This window comes from Mobula hypostoma, chromosome 4, assembly GCF_963921235.1.
Source record: "Mobula hypostoma chromosome 4, sMobHyp1.1, whole genome shotgun sequence".
Taxonomy (NCBI): domain Eukaryota; kingdom Metazoa; phylum Chordata; class Chondrichthyes; order Myliobatiformes; family Myliobatidae; genus Mobula; species Mobula hypostoma.
The window spans coordinates 27,638,753-27,660,854 of record NC_086100.1 but is presented as its reverse complement, the minus strand read 5'-3'; the positions used below and the strand labels follow the sequence as shown (position 1 = coordinate 27,660,854).

The 22,102-nt window shown below is 39.4% G+C and overlaps 1 protein-coding gene across 2 annotated transcripts in view; it reads right to left on the bottom strand.

Annotated features, from left to right (window-relative positions):
* Positions 1-22,102, bottom strand: part of rasa2 (RAS p21 protein activator 2) — a 179,277-nt gene that overhangs the window by 48,722 nt on the left and 108,453 nt on the right. The window contains exons 1-5 of one of the 2 annotated variants that reach the window (XM_063045476.1): positions 20,174-20,198; positions 18,160-18,243; positions 7,489-7,561; positions 7,278-7,354; positions 1,628-1,729 (exon numbers count right to left, since the gene is read on the bottom strand). Coding sequence is in view for 1 of the 2 variants with exons in the window: in XM_063045475.1 (XP_062901545.1) it covers positions 1,628-1,729; positions 7,278-7,354; positions 7,489-7,561; positions 18,160-18,243 (336 nt within the window). In the remaining variant the exon portion in view is untranslated. Of the gene's footprint in view, positions 1-1,627; positions 1,730-7,277; positions 7,355-7,488; positions 7,562-18,159; positions 18,244-20,173; positions 20,199-22,102 lie in introns of those variants that run through there. The other variant, XM_063045475.1, reaches the window with a different exon arrangement.

The window sequence follows — 22,102 nt, the reverse complement described above, 5'->3', positions numbered from 1 at the left end:
ATGAAGTGGATGTGGAGAGGATGTTTTCTACGGTGGGGGTGTCCAGAAGTAGAGGGCACAGTCTCAAAATTGAGGGCAACCATTTAGAACATTGGTAAGCAGGACATTTTTTAGCCAGAGAGTAGTGAATCTGTGGAATGTTCTGCCACAGACAGCTGTGGAGGCCAAGATCGTAGGTATATTTAAAGTGAAAATTGATATTTTCCTGCTTGGTCAGGGCATCAAAGGTTATGGTGAGAAGGTTGGTGTATGTGGTTGAGTGGGATCCAGGTTTATCCACAATGGAAAGGTGGAGCAAACTCAATGGGCTGAATGGCCTAATTCAGCTCCTACGTCTTCTGGTCTTTATAGTGTGGGCAGGCTTCTGCATTTTTCAAATAAAAATGGAGTGCATCAGTTTATTGTTTGATTCTCAATGATATGCAATAATTTAAATAATCAAAAGATTTTTTCATCACAAACAATGTGAGTAAATTACTGTTGTGTATTATGGGTAATTATTGATGTGATAAGTAAACAATACAGTCTGAAGAAATGCTGAAAAAATAGCTGAGGTGGGTGGAGAGTTATGTGCCAATTTTGTAAGAGGCCAATCAGTGAGAACATGCCTGATGAAACAGGCCTTCCATGACGTTCTTTCGTCAAAGGCCTGCTTCAGTGTTGATAGCCTACAACTAATCTGCACATCTCATCCACACAGGATAATTTTGTATATGACTCACACACATACATTTATGTATTGTGTATCATTTGACATTTAGTGTGTCCTATGGCCACCATGCACACCAAATCCATAGATGATTTGGGACAAAAATCCAAAAATGGTCTTCTGGGACATTCTTTTGAAAAGGGTCAATCAGCTAGTGCCACAATGTGATATGTGAAATTATTTTAAGGTCAATACGTTTTCCAGAAGCAACAGCTTTCATTTCCTGAACACTAGGTAAAGATGTGCTTCACAACTACATTTTTCCCCAGAATTACCATAGTTCAACCCCCAAGGCACACTTCAGAGAAGCCCAAGCACTTAGCCAAAACGTTTCTGTGCAGAGGCATAGGTGGCAACAACAATGTTTAAAATGGCTTGTAATAATGTAGTACATCGAGGCTCAAGTTCTACATGTACTCTCCCCAGGCAATTTATTCATGGGGTAAACAGTTTGTTTCTGTAGAAGAGTAAGGAAGGAAGAAACAGGGTCAAAATAAATCAATGGAGCAACACATTTTTCTTCAAAATTAATTAGACTCAGTTCTACTAAAGATTCCAGCTCTTTAGTCAACTCTTCCAGATGTTGTACTTTTCCATGTTTTTCTAATTAAACATGGAACAAAGTGCAACATGTTGCAGCCACGCATTTCCATCCTGTTTCCAATTGCTTTGGTGAAAGATGGCATTTATTTCTTATTGCCTTAAATAACAAGACAAGCTTTTAAAAAAATTCCAGTCTCCTCTTTCGCAAAATCTACCTCATGAATCCATTTTATGCAAAACTGTGGTGTAAATATACAGTTACAAGCAGGGACATGTTTCACAACAGAATCTGTCAAAAAACTCCATGCCCCATCACAGAATTTCACTCTGGCTGGATTGCTCAGTATGGTTCTCCAGTGTTGCCATAACCCTTACCAAGCTCGATGACAATTATCATTCCTTAAAATCTTCACAGGAACCTTAATCTCACCAAGGAAGATATCCTGTACCAGGTTTTCACTGTTCCACAGATCAACTCTAAAAAAAGAAAAGAAAGTTATTTTTCCTTTTTATAATATTCTTCTGTACTATTGCTTTAAATAGAAAAGATAACTTAAATTCCAACAGATTTTAGGTATTTTGTGATGTGTCATATTAGCTTGTTGGATCATAATGTCAAAAAAAATCATCTCACAATACCAACTGCAGCACACAGCAAACATTCACAAGGGTTTCACCATCTAATAAATTGGTACACAATTACAAGGAATCACAAATCATTAATATAAAATGATATTTTGTCACCATAATCAGAATAGCTTTGCAAAAAGAATTCAATTGCAAATTAAGAAAATTAATTGAGTATGCAATTTTCCCCAAATTATCAGTAATTGTAATAATCCTGATTTCATTGAGCACATGATGTGGGATAGGACTATTATGACCAAAAAATCTAGGTTAATGCAATAGAATTTCAGCAACCCTACAACTGTTAATGCAATGATAATATTGAACAAACATGGTTTTAATCCATTACAGCCGTTTAATGCAATTATCCAGTTATATTTACTACCTATTTTATGCATACAGGCGAAAAATAAGAGAATTCTGCAGGTTAGTGACTTGAACTTAATAGAGGCACAAGCATCTATCTTGCTGTCAGTTTGACACCATGGCTTTATCTTACAGAAAAGTACTCAAAACATTAAATGAAAATCAAAACAAAATTGCACATGCTGGAAATATGAAGTTAAGAAAAAAATGCTGGAAGCACCAAGACTAGACAGAAAGAGAAAACGAATGAATGAATATCCTTTGTCAGAAGTGGATAAAAAAGAGAAAACAAGTTAGGTTTAAGTTGCAGAAACACGGGTGGGGCGGGGGTGCTGGATGCAACAGACAAAGGGAATATCTGTAATGAGGTAAGGCTGGAGGAGTTGCTGTGGATATAAATTGTGGAAAATGTCATCTGGCTGTCAAGAGGAATGAGGGCAGTGAGCAAGTATGAGGACAAGCAACAAAATGCAAAAGCACACAATACTCCAAATTTATGCTCACCCATATCTTGTACAATTTCCAACTCCTATACTCAGTTTCGTGATTTACAAAGGCCAAAGGTAATCTTTATGACCCTATCTACCTGTGATATCACTTTCAAGGAATTATGGATCTGTATTACCAGTCCTTTTGTCCGATCTTACATCTCAGTATGTAACCAAATATAGGTAAATCTTATCCTAATTTGTTCTCCCAAAGTGCAGCACCTCACACTTGTCTCCACTAAATTCCTGCTGGTTGTAAGTTAACTTCTACAGAGACAGAGTGCAAGGGAGGAGGTGAAATGTGTTAATGGGTATACAGTGCCTACAAAAAGTATTCACCTCCCTTGGAAGTTTTCATGTTTTATTATTTTACAACATTGAATCACAGTGGATTTAATTTGTTTTTTTATAAACTGATCAACAGAAAAAGACTTTTCTGTCAAAGTGAAAACAGATCTCTACAAACTGATCCAAATTAATTAGAAATATAAAACACAAAATAATTGATTGCCTAAGTATTCACCTCCTTTCATACAACACACCAAATTATCACTGGTGAAGCCAATTGGTTTAAGAAGTCACATTATTAGTTAAATTGAGATCTGTTTTTGGAGACTTGTGTGCAGTCAAGGTGTTTCATCGATTGTAGCAAAAGTACACCTGTATCTGGAAGGTGCAACTACTGGTGAGTCAGTGACTACACCATGAGGACAAAAGAACGCTCCAAGCAACTCCGTGGAAAGGTTATTGAAAACTACAAGTCAGGAGATGAATACAAGAAGATTTCCAAGTCACAGAATATCCATTGGAGTACAGTTAAGTCAATCATCAAGAAATGGAAAGAATATGGCACAGCTGTAAATCTGCCTAGAGTAGGACTTCTTCAAAAACTAAATGACCGTGTAAGAAGGGGACTATTGAGAGAGGCCACCCAGAAACCTACGACAGCTCTGGAGGAGTGATAAGCTTCAGTGGCAGAGATGGGAGAAATTGCACATACAACTGTTGCCCGGGTGCTTCACCAGTTGCAGCTTTATAGGAGGGTGGCAAAGAGAAAGCCACTGTTGGAAAAAAAACTCGCATGTGGGAGACTCTGAAGTTACTGAAAGAAAGTTCTATGGTCTTATGAAATTAAAATTAAACTTTTTGGCCATCAGACTAAGCCCTGTGTTTGGCATAAGCCAAATACTGCACATAATCAAAAACACACCACCCCTACTGTGAAGCATTGTGGTAGCTGCATCATGCTGTGGGGATGCTTCACTGCAGCAGGCCCTGGTAGGCTTATGGCATTAGAGCATAAAATGAATGCAGCAAAATACAGGGAAATCCTGGAGGAAATCAGAATCAAGTTTATTAACACTGGCATGTGCCGTGAAATTTGTTAGCATAGCAGCAGCAGTTCAATGCAATAAGTAATTCAGAAGAAAAAAAATAAATCAATTACAGTACTTGACCTTCACTAATCTGACTAACTGTAATCTGGTTCCTTCGATAATCCGGCACTGATTATGCTTAGTGTGATTCTTCTGTAATACAGCATTTTCACTAATCCGGCACTCCTCAGGTCCCAATGGTGCCGGATTAGTGAAGATCGACCTGTATATGTATATTGAATAGATTAAAAATCATGATAACCTGATACAGTCTGCAAGAGAACTTTGCTTTGTTTTCCAGCAAGACAATGACTCTAAGTATAAAAGCCAAAGCTAAACAAGAATGGTTTAAAAACAAAGTTAATGACCTAGAGCGGCCAAGTCTCAATCCAACTGAGAATTTGTGGCTGGACTTGCAAAGAGCTGTTCACTCACAATCCCCATGCAATCTCAGTGAGCTCAGGCAGTTTTATAAAGAAGAATGGGGAAAGATTGCAGTGTCCGGATGTGCAAAGCTGATAGAAACCTATCCACAGAGACTTAAGGCTGTAATTACTGACAAAGATGCATCTACTAAATACTGACTTGAAGGGGGTGAATCAATTATTTTGTGTTTTATATTTGTAATTAATTTAGATCAGTTTGTAGATAACTGTTTCCACTTTGACACGAGAGAGTGCTTTCTGTTGATCAGTGTCAAAAAAGTCCAATTAAATCCACTGTGAGTCAATTGTAGAACAATAAAACATGAAGACTTCCAAGGGGGATGAGTACTTTTTAAAGGCACTGTATGTGAGAGAAAAAGTTACAGGGTAATGAGTAGGGAAATGGGATTGTTCTGAGCCAATATAGACCTGACAAGCTGAATGACCTCATTCAATTCCAAATAAAAAAGATAATTTTGAGTAGTTAGATGCCTCCTTGCATGGTAAAATCAGAATTAACCAGTGCCTTCAAAGGGCACCCTAAGGGAATAATTTGCAGAACTGCAGTACAAGAATGAAGAAATGGATTTGATGGTATTGCTCTATTACGAACTGGTACAGACAAGATGGGTCAAAGGCTCACTGTGGATTACCTATTTTAGAAATGCCAAAGTGTTCGGCTCGCCTTTGGAGGCCTAGGATCTCAGGGCTCTGGAGATGAGCAGATCAAAGGTTGATGTCCTGGACCGGTGTGTCATGGGACTTGGAAGATCTTTGGCTGTGTGCCCAGAGACCTGAGCACTTTGGGCACAGAGCTCAGAAAAAGCAAGGCAACAGACTTATAACATCGTAAACCAGCGAGTTGTTTGTTATGTCTCCCCTCGCGCTGTGAAACGGAGACACCCACGGAGAGAGAGAGAGAGAACCTGTGGTATGTCAAATACCGGGTGAACGCGTAGTCTTTGGAGTACTGCAAGTCTGTTTCTTTGCTGTTGCTTTTGCTGCATGTTTGAGTGCTTGGTGGTGGGTGCTGATGCTTTTTTTTTGCCGGTGGGGGGAGGGGGGAATTGTTGCTTGCTGCTGCTTACACACAGGAGGGAGACTTTGGGGTTCTAACATTTAACTGACATTCACTCTTTGGGGCACTGCTCTGTTTTTGTGGATGGTTGCGAAGAAAAAGAATTTCAGGATGTATATTGTATACATTTCTCTGACATTAAATGCACCTTTGAAACCTTTGAAATAATTCATTGAAGGAAGTAGTTTGAAATAAAATGCTGTACAAATTCATGCAACATACACAAAATAAACCACAATGCTCTAGGGAGGGTGGTAAGAAAGTTGTTGGGGTTTGGAACAAAGACCAGCTACAAGCCTTGCATAACAGTGAAGTTTTAGACCTAAATATCACATTCTAATCAACAGCAAATGTGAAAATCAAAAACTTATACTCTTTTACATGCAGTTAAAAAGCACCTGTATTATAAAAACGTTGATCCCAGAAACTAACACATGCAGCAATTTATTGTTCAATAATCTACTATTCTTACCTCACTGAGATTGAACCCCATTGGACAGCATGAAAAGGGCAGTTAGAATTAAAACATTGATAACTCTCCCTAAATGAAGCCTTAAAACTCTTTCAGTGAACTTTTCTTTTATCTTTAATAGAGATTAGTCTATAACAAAAAGAGCACTGCCTTTGCAATATAATTGGATGTTCAACATAAAGGATATAATTTTCAGTTTATTTTTTGTCTTAAAAGTTAGTATCCAGTGAACTGATCACTGTATTGGACGAAATCGTGTAGAACTCCCTTTAACCAACATTGAACAATCTCATATGAATATACTCTACAGGTATCTGTCGATTTACAAAACAGTTCATGAAATTTTGGCACAATGTCATTCACTCTTGAGGTACAACTCTTGAATATACATCATTTTTGCTAAAACAATGAATGTGTCACTCTCCATTTACAGAGATGCACTGTACCAAAATTTTCCAGTGTATTAAACAATTCTTTAATTTACAAAATTTTGTTTAACAAAGAAATTTCTTATCATCTGCTTATGTTTGACATTCAGAAATCTTACTCTAACTATGCCAGCCACTGCCCTTCTTCCTCTTCAACATCCCTTCCTCTGTCATGTCACCTAATCATCCTTCCCACTGACATCCGATCCCGGGATCTACTGACATCCACAGATACTCTGTCGCCCATCCACGCCACTGGCCTTGGAGCGTGGAGCATAGGCCGAGATTCCGGATGTCCTTCATCCCATGAGCACATCATAGGCCTTACAGTGTGGAACAGAGTAGTGATGCCGACATCACTGGCTGCCGAGTACAAAGCAGAAACCTGGACTCCAGATGTCCTTTGTCACCTGTCCACTTTGCCGAACTTCAAATGCAGAACACAGAATGGAGGCCTACATTCTGGCCTGATCTCTAATTCCTCTACATCTCTATCTCTGAACACTGACCTGACTCCTAACCACCCTCTCTGTCCCTAAAAGCATCACTACAAACTTAAAACAAAACAAGTCTGGCCACAATCTCAACAGAGAGCGCAGCTGGAGAAAATCTTGATTGGAAAATTATGTATTTGCATACATAATAGTAACTGCCACTGAATACATAGACCTAGCTGTTTGGATCGGAATGTTAAAGATTCCTCATTAAAGTTAGATCAAAGTGATTTTACTGCATCTTTATGGTTGATTCTATTTATTCAATTACCTGATTTCAAGTTTTTCAATATTTTCCTCCTCCACTTGGAAATGAGATTTTTTGGTGTAACTGCTGCTTCGAGTTACCTGAAATGTTTTAATTAACTATGTATTAGAATAATCAAGATAATTCAATTTCATTTTCTTCTATGCAGAATGCTATTTTTATACAAAATTATTAATTCCACCCACAACAAAGGCCTCCTTCACAAGTTACTTACTTCAAAATAGAATGTTTCATCGAACTGTGGGTTACTTGTTTTCTTCTTTACTTTGGTTCTTTTTTGATCCAACCTGATGAAACGAAAGGGAGATGACTTAGAGTAAGTTTGTAACTAGGGGCACCTTCAAAGTTAATTTCTTTTTTTTTTAATTTTATTTTTATTTGGATATGGAATTCACAATTATCATGTACTTTTTTCACACATAAACTTTTCCATTTTTTTTATATGTACAAAACCACAATTATTTATACATTCTTAAGTAGACATTGAGATGATATAAAAGGAAAATAAACATTTAAATAGATAATTATGTACTGTGATAAATCTAACCTATTAGGCTAAGTAATGAAATTAGTTGTTAAGAAAAATGGTAATAATAGTTTCCATACAACCCTTCTGGACCATTTCCACTGGTCCAAAATGTTGCATACAAGCCTATATACCAACCATTGTAGGTGTTTATATCCCAATTTGTTCGTGCTTGTTCCTGCCCGCAGACATAATTATCCAATCCCTATGTACTTATTTACTTAATTTTTTCATTTTTTTTTATCCCTTTCCCAAATCTTTCCCTTTACTTGTGTTAATTCTCTATTTTCCAAAAAAAAACAACAAACATTTAGACTAGGGGTGCTTACGTTAGCAATATTACTGTGTTGATGAGAAGAGCAATATAAATCATTAGGAGAGTCATCTAAAGTCTGCTCGCATTGGGGTTATATATTCAATCCATTTATTCCAGATTTGATAAAATATGTGAGTTTAGCCTCCATAGTGTTTTCCTCATTTTCCTTTCCAGGATTAGAGACATAGAGACTGGGCTATGATCCGACAGATCAATTGTTGCAATATTACAGTTTTTTATCCTGAGTCTATCTGTATTTAAGATAAAGAAATAGTCTATCCTTGAATAGGCAGAATGAGGGAAAGAGTAATATGTATAATCTTTACTAGTAGGGTGTAATTCCCTCCAGACATCTATAATTCCCAACTCCTCCATCAATGAATTCACTTTCCGAGTCAGAGGTTTATTCTGAGTAACTATTCTTGAAGAATCTAATATAGGATTTGATCTAATATTAAAATCCCCTCCACAAATTACTACCCCTCGAGAACTGACCATTAGGTCAAAAATGTGTCTATAAAATGACCATTCACTATCTGGAGGAGCATAAACATTCAGCAATGTTATTTCTGTACCTTCTATTCTTCCTGTGATTTTTACAAACCGTCCTTCTTTGTCTCTAGTCTCTGAAATATGTTCATAATTAAGAGTACTTGATATTAAAGTAGCTACCCCTCTTTTGTGACTCAATTTATATGATGAATAAAATACATGCTTAAAGCCCATTCTTTTTAATTTTCCATGTTCAGATTGGCTCATATGTGTTTCCTGGAGGAAAGCTATTTGTGCCCTCTCTTTTTTCAATTTAGACATAATCTTATTTCTTTTAATTGGATTCAAAACCCCATTAACATTATAGGAAATTATTTTTACCAATTCAGTTTGCATTTTTCTCTAGTAGAAAAAAAGCACTCTCCTTTTCTAACCAAACAGTAAGCAATCCCTTCTCAACAGTAAACCAAGACATATAACCACACCCTAGACATTTCTGAACGTATAACATTTGAAAATTTTCCCCGACTTCCCAGTGAGGCCTGAGCACCGACCCGCCTCAGTTCAGAGGGATAACCTCTATCTTCACCCTGTGTTAGAGGGCCCTCAGCAGTTTGAATAATCATAGAGAATTTTCTCCTATTTATGTCTCGACCATATTGCTATCATTCAAGTTATTCCGCCTAGTTTATTTTCAGTTACCAGTTTTCATTTTACTTTTAAGTCCGATTTACTCTTTTCAGTCATTTCTCTTAATTAATCTGTATTCTCTGTACATTCGCATCTGAATATTTGCAGCTTTTCCTTGTAGTTTGACACTCTGGTTCGAGTGGACCGTCCTCGCCCCACTAACTGCCACGACTTCAGCCGAATCCTCTCCAGTAGTGACTCCGGTTGGGTGATAACTTTAATAGGTAGTCCCCGGTCCACCAGGTCCGACGTTGCCTCCTCCACCGTAGCGTAAGTTTTTGTCCCTTCGTCGTAAAAGACTCTCAGCCGAGCTGGATACAGGGTCTGGAATCTGATGTTGTTTTCCTTCAGGACTCTCCGTGTTTCCGTATATTCCTTCCGTCTGGCAAGAATCCCCGGTGCGTAGTCGTGGTCTAAACTGATTTTGCAGTTGTTCCACATGAAACCTTTCTTTTGCCATGCTCTTTTAAGCACCTCTTCCTTCGTTCTGTAACTGAGAAATCTGATCAGAATCGATCTGGGCTGGGCGCCTGCCGGAGGCTGTGGTGCCAACGCGCGGTGAGCCCTTTCTATCTGTAGGTCTTTTGCGGCCGGTATATCAAGGTTCTCTCTAAGCAGCTTCTCCACGAAGGGAATCATCAATCCAGGTTTACCTTCGGTTCCTTCGGGAACTCCGTAGATCCTCACATTTTCCCTTCTCGAGTGGCCTTCTTGATCTATTAGTTTCCACTGGAGTTGGTCTTGTAGCTCCAGCATTTCTGCTATCACTTCCTCTGCGTTTTGTAGCTTCTCTTCAATTCCAACAATCCTCGCTTCGGCTTCATCTATCCGCGAGTTAGTTTTTACTATTTCTCCTTTAATATCTTCCAGCTGTTTGCTGTTATCTTGTCGGAACTCGCGAATCTCTCCGAGAATCAAAGACAGAGTCACCGATTCCCCCTCATTATCTCCGTCCTGGCTTGCCGTGGGAGAGCTAGGCCCGTCGCCTTGCTGCATCTCTTTATGTTTATCAGCCTTCGAAGCGGACTTTTTATTCTTGTTCTTAGACATCATCCTTGCCCCTTTTATTAATATAGTTATGCAATATTAAGTATTTGTCTAAATTCGATTTTGGGGCAGTTTACCTTCTTTTTTGTCGAGAGACCTTTTCCTTACGCCGCCATTCCCTTGATGACCCGGAAGTCCCCCAAAGTTAATTTCAAGATGGACGAAGAATAGGTTTGATGGTCTGACCTTTCTAGCCAGTCAGACCTACTTACATAGATTCTACCACAATCACCAACTTTGGAAGCAAATTACACATCCTCTGTACTTCGACCTTGTTCCTGAACCTTGCTAAAAGTGAAGAAGCATTTGGGGTAGAACTGAGAATATAGAACTTCAGCATAACTGTAGCAGTGGACTCCCATAAACTTCTCAGTAGCCTATCCAACTGGTGATTCACAGTTGTGGTAGAGTGAGCCGGTCTCACATTTGCTCTGGTCACTTTAGAACCGCAATGAAAGTCACCCACAATCCCGAGGGATCAAGATGAGGCCTACACTCTAAATTCATAACTTGTAAACCACTAGAACAAACCACAACGCAAATTCAATCTACCTCATTTCAACCTTTCATAATCTTAAGCGTAACATTTCGGTTCCAATGTAAATCTCTATCAGGCACATATGGTGTGCGTGCATTTTGGCTACTTAACTTCAAACGCTTCTTACCGTTTACAGTGCTGTACTACAGAATGAGTTCTTTACTGTTGAACTACTCCACCAGAGGACACATGACAAACTTGATACCAAAGCCCAATTCCTGTCAATGCACTGACATTTACTACTCATTGTGATGGGATAAAAATTAGTAACACTATCACATAGTTTCAAAGCAAATTTGAATTTCAGCAGGTACAAGACCATCACAAATTCCTATTCTGAACTTGAAGGCATATGATACATTGCCAAAAGAATAGCATCCTACTTTTCATTCTATGTGTGACCTGAAATATTCAGTTTCCTTACACCTTGCACAAAAAATAAACCTTGATGCAACCGTGAAGCAATGTCGCCCTCACATTTCAGAGTAATACAACACCTCAAATGGTCTAGATAAGCTCTTTCAAATCATACAGCGTTAGTACATAATCTAATCTTGGTTCTTCATCAATCTAACATCGATAGAAAAGGATAGCAAAGCTGAGGCTCTGGACTAAATTATATAATCTCTTGATCTAGAACTTTTCTGAGCAACACAATTTCTCACCTCACATGTAACATCAATGAACAACTATATTTAAAGAGAACACTTTAAGACTGTAAATTTCTTCTCATTCAGGTACCAAGCACAAGCTACACCTGCATATTAAATGAAATTGACAATGATTCCACAGGCCAGTTGAATATGCAGATCATAACAACACACATCAAAGTTGCTGGTGAACGCAGCAGGTCAGACAGCATCTCTAGGAAGAGGTACAGTCGACGTTTCGGGCCAAGACCCTTCGTCAGGACTAACTGAAGGAAGAGCTAGTAGGATCTTGGCCCGAAACGTCCACTGTACCTCTTCCTAGAGATGCTGCCTGGCCTGCTGCATTCACCAGCAACTTTGATGTGTGTTGCTTGAATTTCCAGCATCTGCAGAATTCCTCGTGTTTATGCAGATCATAATTTCTTTTTCAGAATTTGAGCTCAATCTTATATTTTAAAATCCCAAGTCCCCAAGATTTAAAATATTATATTTTTCTGATTTAGAAAAGTTTGAAGTAAATATATATTCAAAGTACATATATGTCACCATATACAACCCTCCGATTAATTTTCTTGTGGGCCACCACAGTAAATACAACAAACACAACAGAATCAATGAAAGACCACACCTACCAGGATGGATATACAAACGATGTACAATAAAAAAAACAGCAAACTGTCCACATACAAAAAAATGAGAAAAAAGAAGTAATAGTAAATAAGCAATAAATATTGGGAATATAAAATGAAGAGCCCTTGAAAGTGAGTCCATAGGTTGTGGGAGCAGTTCAGTGTTAGGGCAAGTGAAATTCTGGGGCCCCTTCTTTTTGTGATTTTTATAAATGACCTGGATGAGGAAGTGCAGGGATGGGTGAGTAAACTTGCTGATGACACAAAAGTTGGGGGTGTTGTGGATAGTGTGGAGGGCTGTCAGAGGTTACAGCAGAACATCGATAGGATGCAAAATTGGGCTGAGAAGTGGCAGATGGAGTTCAACCCAGATAAGTCTGAGGTGGTTCATTTTGGTAGGTCAAATATGATGGCAGAATATAGTATTAATGGTAAGACTTGGCAGTGTGGAGGATCAGAGGGATCTTGGGGTCCGATTCCACAGGACACTCAAAGCTGCTACGCAGGTTGACTCTGTGGTTAAGAAGGCATAGGGTGCATTAGCCTTCATCAACGTGGTATTGAGTTTAGGAGCCGAGAGGTAATGTTACAGCTATATAGGACCCTGGTCAGACCCCACTTGGCGTACTGTGCTCAGTTCTGGTCACCTCACTACAGGAAGGATGTGGAAACTATAGAAAGGGTGCAGCAGAGATTTACAGGGATGTTCCCTGGATTGGGGAGCATGCCTTATGAGAATAGGTTGAGTAAACTTGGTCTTTTCTTCTTGGAGCAATAGAGTATGGAGGTGACCTGATAGAGGTATACAAGATGATGAGAGGCATTGATCCTGTGGCTAGTCAGAGGCTTTTTCCCAGGGCTGAAATGGCTAACACGAGAGGGCATAGTTTTAAGGTGCTTGGAAGTAGGTACAGAGGAGATGTCAGGGGTAAGTTTTTTTACGCAGAGAGTGGTGACTGTGTGAAATAGGCTGCCGGCGATGGTGGTGGAGGTGAATACGATTGGGTCTTTTAAGAGACTCCTGGAAAGGTATATGGATCTTAGAAAAATAGAGGGCTATGGGCAACCCAAGGTAATTTCTAAAATAAGTACATGTTCAGCACAGCATCCTGGGCCGAAGAGCCTGTATTGTGCTGTAGGTTTTTTATGTTTCTATATCCCTTCTGGTTCAACAGCCTAACGGTTAAGGGTAATAACTGTTCTTTAACCTAACAGTGCGAGTCCTGAGGCTCCTGTACCTTCTTCCTGATCACAGCGGTGAGAAGAGAGCATGGCTTGGATGGTGGTAGTCCGTGATGATGGATGTCCATTGTCACAAGATTGCTTCCTGCGACAGCACTGTGTGTAGATGTGCTCAATGGTGGGGAGGGCTTTGCCCAAGATGGGCTGGGCTGTATCTACTACTTTTTTTAGTCGCATCTTGATGTAAGCATCTTTGCTGTCCAGATGTTCCCGAATGGAGTGAAGAGTCAATGAAACGGCATCTGCTGTTGATCTGTTGTGCCAGTAGGCAAGTTGGAGTGAATCCAAGTCACTTCTCAGTTGGGAGTTAATATGTTTCTTTACCAACCTTTCAAAACACTTCATTACAGTGGATGCAAGTGGTACTGGATGATGGTCATTGAGACAGGTTATCACATTCTTCTTAGGCACTGGAAAAGTGAAGCTTGCTTGAAGCAGGTGGGTACCTCAAATTGCTGAAGCGAGAGGTTAAAAGATATCCAGCCAGATGATCAGCACAGGTCTTTAATACTCAGACAGTTACCCTCTCTGGGCCAGATGTTTTCCATGGGCTCACCTTCCTGAAAGATGCTCTTATGTCAGCCTCAGAGACTGAAATCATAGGGACATTGGCAGGCTGTGGGAGCTTGTGAAGGTATCTGTGTTTTAATGATCAAACCAGACATGAGCTCATCTGGGAGCGAAGGATTGTTGTCACCCATGTCAGTTGATTTCACTTTGTAGGAGGTGATAGCGTTCACGCTCTGCCGTAGCTGTTGAGATCCTTCTGTGATTGAAGTTTGGTACAGAATTGCCACTTCACACATGAAATGGCTCTCAGAATCAGAATCAGGTTTATTATCACAAGCATGTGACGTGAAATTTGTTAACTTCTCTCTGGGGAATGTAGCTGGACCTCTTGTATTTAACTTGGTCCTGAATGCCTTCAGCAGATTGCAAATCTCATAGTTCATCCAAAGCTTCTGGTTGGGGAAGACTAATGATTTTGTGGGGACACACTCGTCTATGGCTTTTTATAAAGTCTGTGACAACCATGGTGTATTCATTCAGATCCTCTGAGTCTTGAACGTGGCCAAGTGCACAGATCGAAAGCAAGCCCGTAGCTGCTCCTTCGTCTCCTGCAACCACCTTATCTCTCGAGCTCCATTCTTTAGCCTTTGCCTGTATGCAGGTAGGAGAAGGACAACCAAGTGATCAGATATTAGGAAATGTGGTCCTGGCATGGAATGGTAGGCATTCGCCAAGTGTGTTGGGATCCCTGGTACTGCAGGTGATATGTTGATGATAATAGGGCAGACATTTCTTCACCAAGCTTGATTGAAATCTCCAACAATGAGTTGAAAGACATTACGGTAGGCTGTTACGAAGAAATCTGCAGATGCTGGAAATTCAAGCAATACACACAAAATGCTGGTGGAATGCAGCAGGCCAGGCAGCATCTATAGGAAGAAGTACAGTCGACGTTTCGGGCCGAGACCCTTCGTCAGGACTAACTGAAAGAAGAGATAGTTAGAGATTTGAAAGTGGGAGGGGGAGGCAGAGATCCGAAATGATAGGAGAAGACAGGAGGGGGAGGGATGGAGCTAAGAGCTGGAAAGTTGATTGGCAAAAGGCATACCAGGCTGGAGAAGGGAGAAGATCATGGGACGGGAAGCCTAGGGAGAAAGGAAGGGAGAGGGGAGCATCAGAGGAAGATATAGTGAGAGGGACAGAGGGAGAAAAATGAGAGAGAAAGAAGGGGGGGAATAAATAATAAATAAATAAGGAATGGGGTAAGAAGGGGGGGAGGGGCGTTAACGGAAATTAGAGAAGTCAATGTTCATGCCATCAGGTTGGAGGCTACCCAGACGGAATATAAGGTGTTGTTCCTCCAGCCTGAGTGTGGCTTTATCTTGACAGTAGAGGAGGCCATGGATGGACATATCAGAATGGGAATGGGATGTGGAATTAAAATGTGTGGCCACTGGGAGATTCTGCTTTCTCTGGTGGAGAGAGAGTAGGTGTTCAGTGAAACAGCCTCCCAGCCTGCGTCAGGTTTCGCCAATATATAGAAGGCCACACAGGGAGCATTGAACGCAATATATCACCCCAGCCAACTCAACTCACAGGTGAAGTGTCGCCTCACCTGGAAGGACTGTCTGGGGCCCTGAATGGTGGTGAGGGAGGAAGTGTAAGGGTATATGTAGCACTTGTTCTGCTTACAAGGATAAGTGCCTGGAGGGAGATCGGTGGGAAGGGATGGGGGGGACGAATGGACAAGGGAGTGCGTAGGGAGCAATCCTTGCAGAAAGCAGAGTTGGGGGGGGGAGGGAAAGATGTGCTTGGTGGTGGGATCCCGTTGGAGGTGGCGGAAGTTATGGAGAGGTATATGTTGGACTGGAGGCTGGTGGGGTGGTAGGTGAGGACAAGGAGAACCCTATCCCTAGTGGGGTGGCGGGAGGATGAGGTGAGAGCAGATGTGCGTGAAATGGGGGAGATGCGTTTGAGAGCAGAGTTGATGGTGGAGGAAGGGAAGCCCCTTTCTTTAAAAAAGGAAGACTTCTCCTTTCGTCCCGGAATGAAAAGCCTCATCCTGAGAGCAGATGCGGCGGAGATGGAGGAATTGCGAGAAGGGGTAGCAATTTTGCAAGAGATAGGGTGGGAAGAGGAATAGCCCAGGTAGCTGTGAGAGTCCATAGGCTTATAGTAGACATCAGCTTGCTGATCGAGGCACTCAATACTTCAGAGTGCTTACTTTATGTCCTTCCAAGAGGACCACAATCTTGTCATGGTTTGGAGGCTTGCATGACTAAATGACCAGGAGAGCTATGCTGGTTGGAGTCAGGGCTTTATGGCTCTTGGTAGGGTCACCCATGCCAAACAAGTTAAAGGGTAGATGCCAGACTAAGACTGGTCCACTGATCCTCCAGGTTCAGGGGTTCAGCTCAGTGCTAACAACTTTGACTGATGAAATAAACTGGTATGGAAACAGCAATGACGAATCCTTCTACATCTGTAGTCCCAGGTGGAGACTAATCCTGGGTCTCCACTTGGGGCTTACATGGCCAACAGTAGTGAAAACTGAGAGGAAATTACAGTGCAACGAAGGAAGCCCTGAACACCACCAGAAGATGGCCAAGGACAGACAATTATGGAAGATATTCACTGCTGCCCTAAATGCCAGCAGGCATAACAGGCAGCAAGTTACTTAATGTTGGCCTTTGGTGGTATGTAAACTGTGGTCAGGATCATGCAGGAGAACTGTCTTGGTAAGCGAAACAGTCAGCACTTATAATGCCTGTACTAATATACCCATTTCTCATATTATATATTATAAATTACATTCTCCTGATCTTAAGGATCAACAAGCAAAACAGTGAACTAAGATAATCTGACAATGACCAGCTTCTAAATCTACTGCAGATTTACAACAGCAATTAGGTGAACCAGGACCTGGTATTATTTTTTTATTTTAAGGAATTCCTTTAAATGGATTAACTAAAACAGCACGTTTGTGAAATACAGTCTGACTTCTGTGTTTCATTATTTTTAAGTCTATTTATAAAGCAAATAGGTGCTTAAGGTTCAATACATACCAATTAAAATGGCTTGCATTCTAAAAAGAGGGATTAATGTTTGGCCACCTGACCAAGAATCAAATAACTATTCTAAATATCAAATGACAATACTACAAGACTGGTGAAATTTGAGAAAATGGGGAAATTAAGATTGCAGACAACACAAAAGTTGATTGAATTATGGATAGTGATGAAAGTTGTAAAAGAATATACAAGATACAAGGTCGGTTGGAAGTTTGGGGTGGGGGCAGAAATAGCAAATTAATCAGAGCAAGTATGAGGCATTGTGTTTTAGGAGGGCAAATGCAAGAGCAATGTATTATGGACATTTGGGTAATGGAATTTACCTTTACTGAATTCATAAATCATCCAAATGTTTGATACATGGAATAAGATTCTCACTCAGAATATGTATGAAAAAAGTAAACAAGTAAACACAAAATTTATCTATTTTTCAAACTATATCTTGACATGTACAGGTGAGACTGTTTTGTGTTATGGAAAGTCTCGATACAGGCCATTTTCTAGCAATGCAGCTTCTGTCCCCTGTAATACAGGGTCATCTGGAAACTGCAGGGCCATTAGGAGTTTTGATGTGTAGAAGGATCTTAGTGTGCAAGTCCGCAGCTCCCTTAAAATGGCAACAGAAGTAGAGGGTGGTAAGGGTGGTATATTGTATGCAGGCCTTCATCAGCTGGGAGAATGAATAAAATAAAACTGGGAAGACATGCCGTAAGCTGTATAAACTTCAGTTAGGCCACATGGGATCTAGTCGCCACATTACAGGAAGGACGTGGAGACTTTGGAGAAGGTACAAAAGTAGCTCTCTAGTTTGTTGCCTGGATTGGAGAGTATTACCTACAAAAAGAGGTCAGACAAACTTAGATTGTTTTCATTGGAGAATCAAAGGCTGAGGACCTGCTAGAGGCATAGATAGGGTAGATAATCAGAATCTTTTTCGCAGGGTAGACACATCAAATACTAGAGAAACAAAATTTAAGATAGGAGGAGAAAGAGTTAAATTCACTTCATTTCAAAATATTATTTTATCTGATCTTTGAGAAGGCCAAAGTGAAAGACTAAACGTTTAATTCTAGGACTTAATATATTACAGTGATTATAAAATAACATTCTCAATTCAGTTGCATTAGTCTATAAATAGACTGTAGATGGTAATTAAAAATTTTGAACATCGTACCTGGAAGGTCCAACCAACGAGATAGAAGCATATGGATCACCACTTTGTCCACCTACAAGAGGAAGTCCTTGGCATTCAATAATCCTGTAGGTTCATAAAATAGCAAGCAAAAGTCATCTCAGATTCTTTTTTTAAATTGTTTTAATTTTAATGTTGCCAATTTCTTCCCTGTGCTCATTTGCACATGATCCACATCTGATTTTTCCCTTTGCTTCTTTAACATTTACATCTTCATCTCAGGTGATGGGCTAGTAATCTATCTAACCCACCCACACCCCCCTCCACAGTTCCCATACACCCATCCCAGATCCTGTAAAGACTTAAATTGATTTTCCAGTATAGTCAACTCAGTTGTACCTGCTACACAGATGCCTCAGATATGCCATCTTCTTTCATCAACCACGCCTTCCCCCCTGCTATCGTTGATAGGGAACTCAAATACAGTTCCTCTATTAACCTTATTTCTACTCACTCCTAATCAGAACAAGGATGCAGCCACCCACCTCCACATTTAATGCATCATCCTCCATGACTTTCACACTTTCAATGGGATTTCACTATCAGACACCTTCCACTTCTATGCCCTGTCAACATTCCAAAAAGACTGTTCCCACTGAGAATCCTTGGTCTACTCTTTCACCTCTGTAAAACATTACCTTTCTCATTGCACTTTTCCATGCAGTCATAAGAGATGCAAAACTTGCCCAATTTCTCTTCCCTCCTCACCATTCAGAGACCTAATAGTCCTTGCTGAGGAAGCAATAGCTCCTTTACAGTCCATCCAATTCTGTGGAATGCATTCAGTGCTCAGAACATCATGAGGAATTAGTTGTAGCTCGGTTGACCTCATTCAGTTGGCAGGGGCAATCCTGAGTTTTCTATAATTTTCCACCCTTCTCCCACTGTTAACCTTGTCTTCAGTCTCCTATATTATTTTAACAATGTCAATTGGGAAAATCAAAGAATAGAATCTCATCTACCGTATGGGCATGTTGCTGTCCTCAGAATTTAATTTTGAATATAACAATTTCAGAGAAGTCATCTTTTTCTTCTATACACAGATATAGCCACCATGTTTTATTTCACTTTGTTGCAGTTTTTTTAATCTGTCTATAACAAATGATTTCTAATGCAATTATTTGATAATTTGGTCTACATCTCTTGCAAACCCTGTCCGAAAGGAACTCTGCCTTCCCATTTTGGGAATTTAAAGTTGGCTAGTTTTCCTCATGCCCTGCTTCTCACGAAGACCATGCCTGAATGTTTCACCACGCATTTACTTCTTGACCTACTGAGCACTTTTCACGGTTTATGGTCATTTTCAATGTCAACGTTCAATTTTACTGATATGTTTAATAGCTGTACTGGCTTACTCTAAACCTCAGTTTTTTTCTACAACCGGTATTTGTAGTTATACAAAATATTACTGCTTAATCAGCAACTATATTCACTTATAGCTCTCTTTTACCCACCTAACTCCTAATCAGGGAATTAAATATTCTACCTCTTATGAACACAAGCGTTCCAATTTTAATAGTTTATATAGAAACTTGCCAAACATCGTTTGAAAATTGATGCACATGCAATTAAAGAGAAAAATATTGGAAATACTTGATATGAGACTAATCCAGCATCTTCTGTACTCACTAATTCTCCCTATATTCATATCACTTTGAAACGAGTATTTAACAATGTTACTCTGGTTAGAATGTTTTTCCTGCTTAAGTCATGTGGAATACTGCTGCATCAAACAGATGATGGCATATACTAAGAGTTTAGAATCAACTCCAGTAAGTTCAAAATGAAAATATGTAAGCAGCAACATGAATTACTTTTTGTCTGCAGAACATCAATTTGGGCCTGCAACAAAACCTTCAAAATTTGAATGCTGACGCTGCTGTGGTTTAAAACATAACTGTGAACTGAAGATAACTGTAAAGTCACCCTGGGAACCTAAATGTTGAAACTCTGTAGGTGGAGAGATTTTGAAACTATGAATAATTTGAAGCATTACCTTAACTTAATTTCAGATACCCAGAATACCTCCTCAGCACTGCACAGGCTAATTAGCTTGATGGTGCAGTTACTTCCGATAAGCGTAACCCACAAGAAATTAGCCCATCAGATTCGTATACTGCATATAAAAGAATAAATTTAATGAAAACAGGACTTTGTGATGCCCATCTCCAGTCCTGTCAGTGTTACAAAGCCAAGTTTGGACTTTTTTTGGAATCTATGATCCTCCTTTACAATCAACATCATGATGAAAACAAAAATTCTGCAGACAATCATTAAACTTACCACTTAGATAATACCCTTGTTTTAATTACTACACGATTATATAGACTGGTGGCCGCTGAAGTGTGCTGTTCTTTCGAGTTTTACATTTCTTAAACTATACAGCTTTTACACAGAAAGTAAATGATAAATCACTTTTTGGAAATGAATATTCAAATTATCTAGAGACACTGAAGCAGAATGACATTTCATGTTTTCGCCTTGATAATTCACGTTATTACATTAACAACTGTTTCACCATCACTTGCTTGTACATTATTTGAGACTACTAACATTGCCAATTCCTAACTCGTTTTTAAATGCCAACTGCAATCCAAAAGCAAATTCACTGCCTTAAATTACTGTTGGCCAACAGCAAAACAGTTTAAAAAATACTGTACGTTTTTTGGCCATCCACAATAGATGCGTTCAGTCTCATCACTATCTTATAACAAAACAGGCGCTGGAACCACACTGAAAACCTTATCCTGTTCTATACTTATCAAGATAAAACCAGAGTATAATCAGTTATTTATTTCCTTAAATGCAAAATCATACAAGTAAAGAAAATGGTGCAATGCAACCTCAAACTATGAACAGAGTAGCTCTCAATAATAGCAGTGGTGAATGGAGGAAAAAATCCTTCAAATTCATCCAAATCACCTCTGCATAATCTAGAATTTTTTTGTCACAAAGTCCAATGCTTCATCATTAATAAATAACTAACACCTATCACAAACTGCGTTTGCAGCAACATTTTGCTTGTCCATCCGACTGGATTTAACATGACACTCATTCATTAAATTCCGCTGCACAATTTGCCCTGTTAATTTGATTTTTACAATTACTGGATTAGCAAGAAAGGAGAAGCCTAACAATCAGTATAATTACAAAATTAGTAGTAAATGCCAACTACACATTCACTAACTTGATAAGGCAGGAACCAAAATCAAAGAATTCACTGACATGGATTTAGTAATTCATTACCAAGGCCATTCAAAGATTCTGCAGAAAACTAGCATCCTACTCACCTCATTGAACAATTTATTCTATCAGCAGTTGATATTGTTCAATTTATGCTCCTTTCCATACATTTTTATTCATAACTAAATGAAAAAAACTATTCAAATGGAAGGACACATACATGCACTCTAGATCACAGCCAGATAAGGTAGCATAAAAATAACTGGACAATCTTCCTTCATTGACCTAACAATGTTGATTAAGCTAATGCATATCTAAACAAACTAGTGCCATCTAACACCAGTTTTCAAATTGCTTCTGTAATCCACTCAGAAATCAGGAATGGATTACTCTTTGAGAATTTTAATAATTATTGCACTAGATGGCAGCCTAACTCAACCATTATCTCAAGTATCATTTTGACTCACACAGTTAAATATTGTGCAAGCCTACTCTTTGGGTCCCAATAGAATCAGGCTCTGTTTAAACTGTTGTCTATTGGATGGAATAAAAATTATGCTAGTCTTATCCAACAAACATTTTCAGCAAGCCATAAATATGGCTACCACAATATTATTTTAGCAATGCAACAACTCACTAAGACCCCTTAGACAGCATCTTCTAATCTAAAACTATGACTTTTAGATTAGATAGAAGTATAGAAAGTCAACACCTAGAGATTGCCATCCAAGCCACATACCAT